Source organism: Onthophagus taurus, chromosome 1 (genome assembly GCF_036711975.1).
Source record: "Onthophagus taurus isolate NC chromosome 1, IU_Otau_3.0, whole genome shotgun sequence".
In the NCBI taxonomy this organism is placed as follows: domain Eukaryota; kingdom Metazoa; phylum Arthropoda; class Insecta; order Coleoptera; family Scarabaeidae; genus Onthophagus; species Onthophagus taurus.
This window is the reverse complement of record NC_091966.1, coordinates 20,186,191-20,200,275: the sequence shown is the minus strand read 5'-3', so window position 1 is coordinate 20,200,275 and position 14,085 is coordinate 20,186,191. Positions and strand designations below refer to the sequence as shown.

The 14,085-nt window shown below is 36.1% G+C and overlaps 2 protein-coding genes across 2 annotated transcripts; one reads left to right on the top strand and one right to left on the bottom strand.

Annotated features, from left to right (window-relative positions):
* Positions 1-7,209: 7,209 nt before the first annotated feature.
* Positions 7,210-8,350, bottom strand: LOC111416391 (zinc finger BED domain-containing protein 4-like). The gene is made up of 2 exons (XM_023048395.2): positions 7,702-8,350; positions 7,210-7,648 (listed from the first exon to the last, which is right to left on the bottom strand). The coding sequence occupies exons 1-2, from the start codon at positions 8,348-8,350 to the stop codon at positions 7,314-7,316; spliced, it is 984 nt and encodes a 327-aa protein (XP_022904163.2). The 3' UTR covers positions 7,210-7,313.
* Positions 8,351-8,715: 365 nt separating this feature from the next.
* LOC139431153 (uncharacterized) lies at positions 8,716-13,860 on the top strand. The gene has a single exon (XM_071198786.1). The coding sequence runs from the start codon at positions 8,716-8,718 to the stop codon at positions 13,858-13,860; it is 5,145 nt and encodes a 1,714-aa protein (XP_071054887.1).
* The last annotated feature ends 225 nt before the right edge of the window (positions 13,861-14,085 follow it).

Below are 14,085 nucleotides of genomic sequence, written 5' to 3'. Positions count from 1 at the left end.
GAAAAAAATATAATATACAGGGTGTCTCAGCGAGACCGGTCATTAGACGTTTCTGACGTTCTGGCCAAAATAAAAATTTGAGCATTCAGACTTAAGTATTATCAATTACGTTCTCTTCGTCTAAAATATTTTCAGATTTCTAGCACTTCCGGTTATACCGGAAGTCGCCACCTATTTTATTTTTTTAAATGGAACATCCTGTATACTTTTACATATTTGGATTTGTCTGTTTTGAAGGTTTATAAATAATTTTATTTTTTGCAATTTGATTCGGCCCTTCTCGAGTTATTCGAATTTTTCTAGAAAAATCTGCTCCAGCGGACATTTGTTCAAAAATCATAGAACACTCGATATTCGAGATATCAATTTAGGATTCAGAACATGTTTAAACAACATGATGGAGTATATTTTGGTGCCGAGAACGGCTGTCTAGATCGTTTGGTCACTTTACTATGGCACGTTAACTTTTCGAAATTTGGAAGCACCATAACTTCATTTTTTTAAATGGCACCCCCCATATTTTATTACTTAGTCGTCTTTGGCGTCTCATTTTACATCTTTTATACTCCATATGTCCTATGCCTAATATTAATAGTTTGAGAAATAATTAGGGTTTTTTGAAAAATGCTCACGTATCATATCGATATTAACCTAGTGTGCCATGGAAAACAAATGTTTCATGACTTGTTGACAAACGTCAAAGTCTGATTTACGTTATTTAATGCTTACCCTATTTAACCCAGTTAAAACGGATATTAATAACGTAAATAATGTTTATACAAATAAAGAAATCCATAATTTATTTCTTGTGCACGAAAAGTGCGACAAAGTTCTTAGTAGAACTTGCAGAATGTGTAATGAAAATTATCCACATTTCGCGCCGATGACAAAAGGTAAATTTAGAAGAATAGAAGCAATTTTTTTGCATTTTGGACGAATTAATCACGTGTTAAACTGACCAAAAAATGTAGTAGATAATGCAACGGAAGAGGTGAATACCTTGGCTTATTTCGAACCCAGTCCCAACACCTCAATTCGAGCTGCCAAAGAAGATCTGGGAATGATACTACGAACTTTGTCGCGCTTTTCATGCATAAAAAATAAATTAAGAATTTCTTGATTTGTGTAAATATTACTTTCGTTATTGTTATCGATTTTAACTCTTTTCAGTACTAATTTTAAGGGACTTAACACATAATTATTAGTTCACATGCATCAAGTGACGTAAACAAGTGAGTCTTTCAACTCATTGAGAAGGCTTGTTTTTCAGGGCACACTAGGCTAAATATTCATATGATATGTGTGCATTTTTCAAAAAACCTTAATTTTATTATCTCCCAAACTATTAATGTTAGGTATGGGACATATGGGATATAAAAGATGTAGAATGAGACACCGAAGACGACTAAGTAATAAAATATGGGGGGTGCCATTACAAAAATGAAGTTATGGTAGTTCAAAATTTTGAAAAGTTAACGTGCCATAGTAAAGTGACCAAACATTCTAGACAGCCGTTCTCGGCACCAAAACATACTTCATCATGTTGCTTAAGCATGTTCTGAATCCTAAATTGATATCCCAAAAATCGAGTGTTCTCTGATTTTTTGAACAAATGTCTGCTGGAGCAGATTTTTCTAGAAAAATTCGAATAACTCGAGAACGGCCGAATCAAATTGCAAAAAGTAAAGTTATTTATAAACCTTGAAAACAGACAAATCCAAATATGTAAAAATATACAGGGTGTTCCATTTAAAAAAATAAAGTAGGTGGCGGTATAACCGGAAGTGCAAGAAATCTGAAAATATTTTAGTCGAAGAGATCGTAATTGATAATACTTAAGTCTGAATTCTCAAATTTTTATTTTCGCCAGAACCCCAGAAACGTCTAATGACCAGTCTCGCTGAGACACCTGTATAAAACACATGAATGAAAAATTTTTTTTTTTGGGAAATTAAGTATATTATTCTGATAAAATAATTAACAAAATTAAAATTATAGTTACTATGATAACAGTCAAAAACTTAATATAATACAAAAAAACAAATATGAATAAATTAAAAAAGTCAGTTTGAAAATCAGTCACAATAAATAATTGTATTAGTGTTGTTATCACTGAAATATGAAAGGTAAAAAAATAAAGACTAAGAAATTATACCTTCACCTAAAAGTTGGTAGATTATGCAGAATTTTGTTTGTGTTTGTTGATAAATTTTACACAAAGATAACAAGATTGGTCGCTTTTGTAAAAATCTTCGACGCCCTAGGCACATTTGATGTGATACATTCTATTACAACTATAACTACTGTATTCGTTGTTTTGCCCACAAAGAAAACAATATTCATTCATGTCCACAGAATATTGTAAAATTGTTTCTTGAAGAGAACATCTATAATTCTAAAAATCTATTTTTTCAATACATGACTTTTCTTTGACGATTTGAATAAGTAATAGATTATGAATGCCCCACTATTGCTTTATACCATTGCTTTGGTGATAATGATCTGATATTGTCATTCTCCATTCATCGTCAGTAAATCTTACAATTTTTAAAAGTTTTTGAAATATTTCTCGTCTATTGTTATTTTGGCTGTTATAATTTTCATTTATGCATTTTATATATTATATTTTTTTTCCATATAACATAGCGAATTTCACCTATTTTTATTAGGGGTTGGTACCCCTTCATGTGTAGCACTCTAATTTTAACGAAAATCTACTTAGGGATGTTGGAGCTATATCCACACCAAATTTCAACTCAGCAATTCACGGCTAAGGGGTGGATTTTTATTATTATTTTCACCTAACATAGCGAATTCCACCTATTTTTATTAGGGGTTGATACCCCTTCATGTGTAGCACTTTAATTTTAACGAAAATCAACTTAGGGATGTCGAAGCTATATCCACACCAAATTTGAACTCAGCAACTCACGGCTAAGGGGGTGGCTTTATTTCTTTTTAAAGCCTCGACGTTTTTACCCTATTTTATTAGCAGTTTCAAAATTTATTCTGGAATTCTGGGTTAAAAAGTAGGTAGTAACCTTCGTAACATTCATTTAACACAATATGATCATATTTTGCATCTTCAATCTTAGCGACGGATTTACGACAGTGGTGGAATTGAAAAAATCCGTCGCTGAAAAGTCGTCGCTAACTTCACTCCAATCGGATATCTCCATTTAGTTCTTTTGCTGTGGTTTGTAATCGGTATAGCATTCGCTACAAGTCGTTCTCGTTTTTCGCCACCTACATAACATGATCTTCACAAGAATTTTTGTCCCATGGTGTATCCACCCTTGACTTCGTTGACGCTTTGGAATATTTTATCCATAATCAGATTGAATAGGAATAAGCTCATACTGTCGTTCTATCGGATCCCTGCTGTTTTAGGTACCTCCTCGGTTAGACCCCTTTTGCCTTTATGCGTGTTTTATTGTTCGTAGTTAGCTGTTCAATCACCTTAATGTAGTTTTATTAAGTCCCGTGTTCTTGCAGAATCCGCGTAACGTCCTTCAGCTGCACATTACATCCCTGCTCTTATAGGTACATCCCCGGTTAAACCGTTTTTACCTTTATGCGTGTTTTATTGTTCGTATTTAGCTATTTTCGACCGACATCTTTTCTTGTTCCTCTTGGTCCTCTTGTTGTAAGTCCTCCCCGTTATCCCGTTAGCTACCAGTAGGATTCGCATGTATGCTAAACATTCCTCGGGGATTACGGAGCTGATAGTTTTTACCTCTTCGTTGATTTCTTTCTGTCTATTTCTTAGTACATTCCATATCCTTTTCAACTCTCCGTACAGGTCGTGATACATCACCACTAAAAACCTCTGACAGTATGTTTTTTCATACCCCGAATCACTCCATTCATCCTGTTTCTAACGGTTATCATTTTTACATATAACACTTTCAAACCGTCATAGAATCGTCGATTCCAGCTTCAATAAGCAAAGATTCTTCTGCAATCGTAGTGTCCAAGGCAATGCTTTACTACTGTTTGAAGCACAGTCTTATGTATTATATGAGAGATGAACATTCCTTTTCCACGTGTACTCGTTGCTATTTAGGCCACATTTTATATCCGAACCGTACAAGAAAGTTAACTGTGCAATTATATGCAACGATGTCAACTATTTTGCTTCAAGCTTCCTTTTGAAAGATAGAGTTTATTTTTTAATCGTTTTAGCTCCATAAAGCAAACATTCTGCTAGAAATTTAATTGTACAAAACGTCATTTTGCTCCTGTTTCAGACGAATTCTTGTTTCTGAAACTACAGTTTTAGCTTTTTTCTCAGCTATGATCAAATGTACTCATGACTATTTCGGCCATGTTTTATATTTGAGCCGTTTAGATTCACTGAGCTGAGATCACTTTGTGAAAATTCAAGTTACAACCAATGCAGGAATTTCAACTATTTAAGAACTAGGAGGAACACGCTTTGGAGTGATTATGCACCATAACAAGTTCAGACATTCATTATTATTTTCAATAAAACCACAAATACATCACTTTTGAAATACATCGTTCCTAAGCTCATCATAAATAAGCTTGATAGCTGACAAAACTTCATTTGAAAATGGACCATAACCGTGCTTAAATGCTGATAAGCTATGAATTGCTTATAGTACGGTAGAACTTGAAAATTTTTCATACTGTGAGTTTTGGTTCATGGAGCTACAATAGCGACAGTTACCCATATAGTAGCGTAATTAATTTTTTGAACTGAATCATAATTTCTTCTTATAGTCCATACTAATCCATAATAAACTATTAATTTATCAAATAATTTAAGAGGAAGTTCGGCAGCATCTCTGAAACGAAATTTAAATTACTAGAAAATTCTTAAATTAAATATTTAGTATTACAAAAGCTTACTATAAGTATACATACTTATTCAAACATTTAACCTAATTTATGCATGAGATTAAAAAATTTCCATACAAATTATTACAAAAATGGAATATTGTCATACTAGATAAAATATCACGAAGTACTTACTTCACAACTTTGAATTTTCTATCTTAATGCCATTCTGGTTAAACCGTGACAACAATTTTCCATATAGTGATGGGGGCTGTTTTAAAAGAACTGCAAGAGAAAATATGCTTATAATATATGGAAGATATAATAGATATTATTTTCTACGAGCTTACAGAAACTCGTAGCAAGTCTAAAAAGGGTCCTTAAAAAATTAGAAGAATACTGATTATAAATCGAAACGGACAAATCAAAATTACTCTGCAAATAAGTAGAATTCCTATAAGACATTGGTATTATGTCAGTAGGTTGATACCCAAAAGTCACAAACGACGCCCGAAGAAAATTCAGATAACATAAAAATTCTCTATCCTTAAAATCAGAAACAAATCAAATTATCATTTTTCTTCTTCTTCCTCCTTATTTAAAACGATGTTTTGTTTTCTGCTTCATCAGGCCTCTTGGAATACTAAAGAAGTCGGTCTCTCACTCTTGGACCATTTCGCCCAAAACTCGTCGTCCATCCTGTCAACGTGGTCTTTCCAGCATTTGCGCCTCGCCGCACAAATCGCACCACGTTAGGTGCCGTCAGTTACCCTCAGTATTGCTTAGATTCCTATCTGACCTCTTGGAATTTCTTTTTTTATCGTTCTTATTTCGGTGGCTCTCAGCTTGCTCTTGGTTTTTGAAGTATCCGCCCTAGTTTCTGATGCATAAATCAGTACGGGCCTCACTGTCATTTTGTAGATGAGGACTTGGCTCTCCTTGGTCATGTATTTGTTCCCCCATACGATGTCCCTTAGATATGCAGATATTCTAGAGTCTTTATTGACTTGTGCCACAACTTCTTGGTGCAAATTTCTGCATCTAAAGATGTCAATACCCTGACAGCACCTGGGGCTGTCAGGTGCTCAGGGGCTGTCAGGATCATTCACTGCCAATTTTCATCCGACAGCTCTTTTTGACATCGCTATTGCTTCAGTTACTCCTCGAATATCTTCATGTTTAGTCCTTTGTTGTGGTTTGTAATCGGTATAGCGTTCGCTACAAGTCGGTCTCATTTTTCGCCATCTACATAAAATGATTCACAAGGATTTTTGACCCATGGTTCACTCTTGACTTCGTTGACGCTTTGGATAATTTTTTCCGTAATCAGATTGAATAGGAATGAGCTCATACTCTCGTCCTGCCGGATTCCTGCTGTTATTGGTACCTCCGCGGTTAGACCCCTTTTGTCTTTATGCGTGGTTTATTGTTCGTATTTAGCTGTTCAATCACCTTAATGTATGTTTTAATTAGTCTCGTGTTCTTGCACAATCCGCGTAACGTCCTTCAGCTGAACACTGTTGAAGACCTACTTCAGGTCCACCAAATACATGAATAAAGGTTGAATTTTGTGGTTTTTCGATAACTTGTCGTACTGTGAATATTGCGTCGATTTTAGATCTGTTTTTCCTCAAAACCTACTGTTCTTCCATAATCTTTACCCTCTTGAGGAGCTTCAACGTGATAATTTTTGTTAGTTGCTTGGTTGCACTGTTTAATAGAATTGTTGTTCTATAGTTGTGAAAGTTCTTTTTGTTTCTATCCCTGAATACATGTATTGTAACGCTATGACTCCATTCGTCTCGAACAGGGGTTCAACACGAGGGGTTGACAGGGTTGATCCAGGGTTGACAACATTCTGCGGATTAATGTGGTCAAGACCTATTTCAGATCCGGCCCTTCATACCTTAACATTTCGTTGGCTATGTGATCGGGTCTTGGTACTTTTCTGTTTTTCAGGATGCTCACCATTTTATGTACATCCTCCTGGGTTATGTCTTCTTCGACCTACATCTGTTGTTTTTCTTCTTGGGTGCGAGTGTTTGCATCTTGAATCACACTCGCAGCTTTTCTTCCGCACATACACGACGATGATGACTTCCTCTTCAGTATTTTTGAATCCATATATTCAGAGTTTAGGGATGGCCAAAAAATATGAAACATCGATGTTTACATCATTTGATATATCGAACGTGCAATATCGATATGACAAAAACATCGAATAAAAAACATCGATGTTTTATTCGATATATTATTCAATGTTTTATTTGCTGTAGTATTTAATGCTTTATTCGATATGAGTACATATTATTCGATGTTTTATTCGATCTATTCGCTGTTTTACTCGATATAAAAAACATCGATGTCTCTTATTTGATTTTTTTTTTTTTAAGTAAAATGTATCTATAAATTTTTAAATCATTTTATTAAAATAAACTGAACATTTTTAATACCAACAACAAAAGATATCTACTAAATCTACTAAACAAGAATAACAGAATGGAATAAAACTAAAAAAATAATTCATCACAAGAATTTAAAAATAAAAGTTTTGATAAGCGTTTTCCTTTAAGCCTGCTTCGCTGTTGCGTCAAAACTTGACCGGCTTTTGAAAACAGCCTTTCTGATGGAACCGATGTGGCTGGTATGCTTAGGTATTTTGGGGCAATTTTGGCCAATGTTGGGCAAATTCCTTTAATATCGTCCCATAATTGTAAGGGATTTTGTTCAAATTTCTTTAATGGGCATTTGAGATAATGCGCTATCTCTGAAGTGCCATCGTTGTTGCTGTTATTCATTTTTTCTACCATTACGTGATGCTGACTCCATAAATTAAATTCTTCTTCTAAAAACAAAAAAAAAGTAATTAATCTAATCGGATTTAATTAAAAACTTTACCTTCGTCAGGAATGTGATGAGAACCTACAGGCGCAATTTGTTCTGCAGCTAATGGTGATGTCAGTGATTTTACAATTGTTTCTAGATGCTCAACAGCTGTTGAACATGCTGTTAAGTTTTGAAAGTGTATTTTTTTAAATCTAGGATCTAAAATTGTTGATACAGCCATCAAACGTATCTCTTCAACATTACCAAATCGTTGGTTAATTTCTAATGTTAAAGATCTTTGTAGATCTTTTGCTATCTGCAAACTAGAACTCATTTCAGAAATTTTTTTACTTAAACAATGTATCATTGGAATAATTTTGCTGGCAGTTACATAATTTTCACCGCAAAGTTCTTTTGTTGCAACTTCTAAGGGTTGCAACAGTCTTGTAACTTCTTCTATTTCTTGAGTTTCAAATGCGGTTACCATAGCCGGTGCACTAATGTGATTACTAATTATTTCATTAATAATAGATCTTAGTTCCAAGAAGCGTTTTAGCATGTAATATTTTGAATTCCATCTAGTTGGAACTTCTTGAATAAGTTTTTTTGGTGACCGTCTTCTTAATTCATCACTTGCAACAATACTGTTGTTGGGGAGAGGGAAGCGCCGAGCGTTTAGGCATCCCACCGTACCGCTGGGCGACGCGTGCGTGATACACATTCCGTGTGTGTGTTGTTCATATAGCAGACATATATAATAAGCGTAGAGCTGAGCAGTGTTTTTAGAAGTGTATCTTTATTTTGTTAACGATTAATAAAGTCAAAGAAACGAAAGGGAGTGTTTAAAAAGAACCTAACCAACTTGAGCTACGAAACATTGGTCCTTCGAGCAGGATTGTTGAAGATTACCTTCAGCAAACGACACGGAACACGAGGCGTTCGAGAACGGAGAGAAGACAACAAAAGGCGACAACTGTCTAGAACCACGGGGGCGGCACAGTAAGTACCGATCTTCCTAAACTTTCCTAATCCTAAATAAAAAATAAAAACCTTCATTCGACGATTAATGTTACTGTTATCATTGTAATGGCGGATCAACTAATTAGAAAACGTGCTGTGTTAAAAGCATCCTTAACACGATTTGCTAACTTCATAGCTAGCACGGACGAAACACGTGCTACGGAGTTAGAAATACGTTTGGAAAACCACCTAAAGGTACTTTCCGAATACGAAATAATACAAGATCAAATCGAGGAATTAAAGGTCGATGAACCTAATAACGAACGCGAGCGGGTCGAGTTTGAGCATGCGTACTACAAAAACGTCAGCAAAGCTAAGGAAATATTACAAAAAACGATACAATTATCAGCTAATACGAGCACGTCAACATTTAACAACAACTTTGCCAGTAATTTAGATACAAATAACGTACGTTTGCCAACAATAAATTTACCTGAATTTAACGGTAACTATGAAGATTGGTACAAATTTAAAGATTCCTTCAACGCATTGGTTCACGAGAACAATAAGCTCTCTGAAGTGCAAAAATTTATTTATCTTGTATCATCTTTGAAAGATGCCGCAGCAGAAGTAGTACAATCATTAGAAGTTTCAAGTGAAAATTATCCTGTCGCTTTAGAGTTATTAAACGAAAGATTCGAAAACAAGAAAATCATTGTTAACAGCCACGTTCGCGGAATTTTCGAGTTGGAAAACGTAATAAAAGATGCACCGAAGTCATTGAGACAATTCTTAGACGGTTTTTTGAAGCATTTTCGAGCGCTAAAAGCTTTAAAATTACCGGTAGAACATTGGGATGTTCCAATGGTCTATTTATTAACGAAAAAACTCGATAATAACACGCGTCGTTTATGGGAACAATCAGTATCACAGGATATTCCCAATTTAAACGAATTTACGGATTTTATCAAAAATCGATGCCAAATTTTGGAAACTATTGCTCAGTCGAATAAAACTTTAGACAAGGACTATTCCAAACCCTACAAACAACGTGCGATAACAAACGTCACAGCTACGAAAATTAGTTGCGTTCAATGCAAGGCCTCCCATAGCATTTTTCAATGCGAAATTTTCCTTAAGAGGGCTATTATTGATAGAATACGATTAGCAAAGGATTTAAAACTGTGTACAAATTGTTTAAACTTAAATCATACTGTACAGCAATGCAAATCGAAGCGAAATTGCTTCAAATGTAGTAAGCGACATCACACCTTACTCCATTTGGAAAATGAGAACAGTGAAGCCCCAAGGACAGCCGTTACCTCTCATGCTGTTAACAGAGGAACTTATGTCATTTTATCGACTGCCACGGTCTACATAAAAAACGGAAATGAATTGGTTGAAGCACGTGCACTTATTGACAACGGAAGCGATACCAATTATGTTACGAAGGCATTCACGAGAAAACTGAACGTCACTGAGACAACCATAGACCCAATAACAATAGCCAGTGTGAATGGAGTTACCTCTCAGGTATCCAAACAAACAAACTTGACCATACAAGCAAAATACACTAGTTATCAAGTGAACCTACAGTTTTTGATATTGAATCGTATCACTGAAAAAATTCCTACCATAAAGCTAAATGAACAAGATCTAAAAATTCCTAAGGGTGTGAAATTAGCTGATCGAAATTGGCATACACCAGGTGATATCGATTTGCTGATTGGTGCTGAGATTTTCTATGAGCTACTTCTTAATGGGAAGATAACTCTGGGAAGGAACAGTCCTGTATTAAGAGAAACCAGGTTTGGGTGGTTGATAACTGGCCGATTACACCTAGACCGCGAAACAATGAACACTTGCCATTTAAGTGTAAGTAACCCGGTAGACTTGCATAATCAGTTGCAACGATTTTGGAGTTTAGATGAATGTCCTTCTGAACGAGTGCTGTCTTTAGAAGAGGAGCAATGCGAACAAAAATTTGTTGAATCTACCACAAGAGATGAAAATGGACGTTATACGGTGCGATTGCCCTTTAACGAAAAGATGGAACAGTTGGGAAACAACCTAGCAGAAACATTAAATAGATTCCAAGGCTTGGAGAAAAGATTGGGTCGCAATGCTATTCTGAAGGAAGAATACAAACGGTTTATGGGAGAATATGAAAGGTTGGGGCATATGAGTAGAATTACTGATTTAAATAGTGACAATTTGGAGGAGCTTAAAGGAGAAAATTCGTATTACATTCCCCATCACCCGGTTTTTAAAACATCCAGCTCCACAACTAAACTTAGAGTTGTATTCGACGCCTCTTCAAAAACTCCAGGTAAATTATCATTAAACGAAACGTTATTGGTAGGACCCACAATACAGAGCGAGTTATTTTCGATATTGTTACGATTTAGAAAACACAAAATAGCTTTGATTGCTGACATCGAGAAAATGTTTCGCCAGGTACGAATTTGTGAGAATCATTGCGATTTTCAGCGCATCCTTTGGAGAAACGAACCTACGGACAAAATTGGAGTATACAAATTATGTACTGTTACTTACGGAACTGCACCAGCAACATTCTTAACTACTAGGTGTTTGACAGACTTGGCTAACTCAAACTTGAATAAGCATTCTTTGGCAGCAAGAGCAATAATAAAGGATATGTACGTGGATGATCTTATCACAGGTTGTGACACATTAGAAGACGGTTTAGAGCTTCAAGAAGAAATATCCAAAATACTAACCAGTGGAGGGTTCAATTTAAGAAAATGGGGAAGCAATTGTATGGAGATCTTAAAGAAATGTACAAGTACAAATGCTAATGATAAACATTTAATTAAAGACGAGACAGATAACAAAACTTTAGGTGTTATTTGGTCTTCATCAGATGACACTCTACGATTTATTATTAACGCAAGTATCAAACCAACTGAAAGAGTGACAAAGAGAACTATTCTAGCAGGTGTTTCCAAGATATTTGATCCTTTGGGATTGGTAACACCTATTACGACTCAAACAAAGGTATTTGTACAGCAACTGTGGATAATGAGGTTGGACTGGGATGACGATTTACCGCAGTTTATTGTTGATGCTTGGAACCGTTTAAAGGGGCAATTGCTTTCCGTCTCGGAAATTTCCATTCCTCGACGAGTACTTGTGAACAAGCCTGTGGATGTTCAACTTTGTGCATTTTGCGATAGCAGCGAGAAAGCATATGCAGCGGCCGTTTATGTGAGATGCGTTACGGATGATGGTAGCATAAAGATTTCTCTACTCTGTTCTAAAACGAGAGTAGCACCATTGAAAAAAATTTCAATCCCACGTTTGGAATTATGCGGTGCATTACTATTAGTCAAATTGGTAAACCGTATAAAAAATGATCTAGACTATAACATTTCCAAACTATTTTATTTCACTGATTCGACAATAGTACTAAACTGGCTTAACGGAAATCCGACAAGGTGGAAGGTATTTGTTGCCAATAGAGTGGCCAAGATACAAGCCCTCAGCAAGATTACTGATTGGTACCATGTCGCAGGAAGAGAAAATCCTGCCGATATTCCAACACGCATTAATGACATAAGCAAATTAAATGAATCTATATGGTGGAGTGGTCCAAAATTCCTGTATGATTCTCCTGAAACCTGGAAGGTAGATTATGATGTTGATACAACCGAAACTAAAGAAGAAAGGAGGCAAGCAGTTACACTTACTTGTGAACGAACAGATGATTTGTTGACTAAGTTTTCATCACTCAACAAATTAAAAAGAGTGATGGCATACGTAATGAGATTTAAACAAAACGCATCACAGCCATGTAATGTTAGAAAATTTGGACCCCTAGATTCTGATGAAATAAATAAAGCATTTATAAAAATTATATTGTTGGCACAGCGTGAGTTTAGCTCCGATATAAATGAACTGAACACAAAGGGTGGATTGTCCACGTCGAGTAAATTAAGGTCATTGTCACCTTTTCTTGATTCCAATAACATGTTACGCGTTGGTGGTAGATTAAAAAATGCTGACATACCGTATGATTTTAAGCATCCAATACTTTTACCAAGAGACTGCCCATTAACGAGATTAATTGTCTGGCAAGAGCACAATAGGCATTTTCATGCAGGAGCGTCAACCACTTTGGCTGCTATTAGACAGTCCTTTTGGCCAATATCTGGGAGGAATACCGTTAGACGTGTCCTACAAAGTTGCATTGTATGTTATAAATACTCGCCGAAACATGTTCAATTAAAAATGGCAAACTTACCTGAAACTAGAACAGCGATAACCTTACCTTTTCAATGCACTTCACTGGATTTCGCTGGTCCTTTTGAGGTTAAAGAAACTAAATACCGCGGCAGACGAATGCTGAAAATGTATGTTTGTGTTTTCGTTTGCTTCTCAACAAAGGCTGTTCACTTGGAACTCCTTTCGGATTTGACCTGTAAGACATTCTTAAATTCCTTAAAACGATTCGTCGCGAGGCGCGGTCTCCCACAGCAGCTTTATTCAGATAACGCCAGAACGTTTGTGGCTGCTGATAAAGAATTGAAATTAGCTTACAGAGCCATTACAACATTCTTTCGGGATGATTTAATAAATGGCTTCTTGACTATGCATTCTATAACTTGGAAATTTATGCCTCCACGTGCTCCACATTTTGGTGGCTTGCATGAAGCAGCGGTAAAATCATTTAAACGGCATATTAAAAGAGTAACATCCGGAGCTACATTAACGATCGAAGAATTTACGACATTATTGTGTCAAATAGAAGGTATCCTAAACTCCAGACCTTTATATCCGCTTTCAACCGATCCCAACGATTTCCAACCTTTAACTCCTGGTCATTTCTTGATCGGTCGCCCAATTAACGCGATTCCTGAGGTGGATATATCAGACGAACTGCCAAACCGATTACGAAGTTATGAAAAATTAAAACGTCTTCAGCAACTGTTTTGGAAGCAGTTTCAGCGAGACTATCTCACCACTTTGCAACAAAGAGGGAAATGGGCCAAGGATACCGCACAATTGGATGTGGGTGACATCGTGTTGGTAAGGCAAGTAAATTCACCATCTCAACATTGGCCACTGGGACGAATCCTCAAATTTCATCCCGGCAGCGACAAGCGAAGAAGAGTAGTGACCGTTCTGGTGCAAGGAAAAACCTACGTCAGAGCAGCAACTGATGTCTGCCCACTTCCTAAACAGAGTGTTGAAATGGAACATTCCAAGGCGGGGGAGTATGTTGGGGAGAGGGAAGCGCCGAGCGTTTAGGCATCCCACCGTACCGCTGGGCGACGCGTGCGTGATACACATTCCGTGTGTGTGTTGTTCATATAGCAGACATATATAATAAGCGTAGAGCTGAGCAGTGTTTTTAGAAGTGTATCTTTATTTTGTTAACGATTAATAAAGTCAAAGAAACGAAAGGGAGTGTTTAAAAAGAACCTAACCAACTTGAGCTACGAAACAACTGTGTTTAAACCACGTAACGATTAA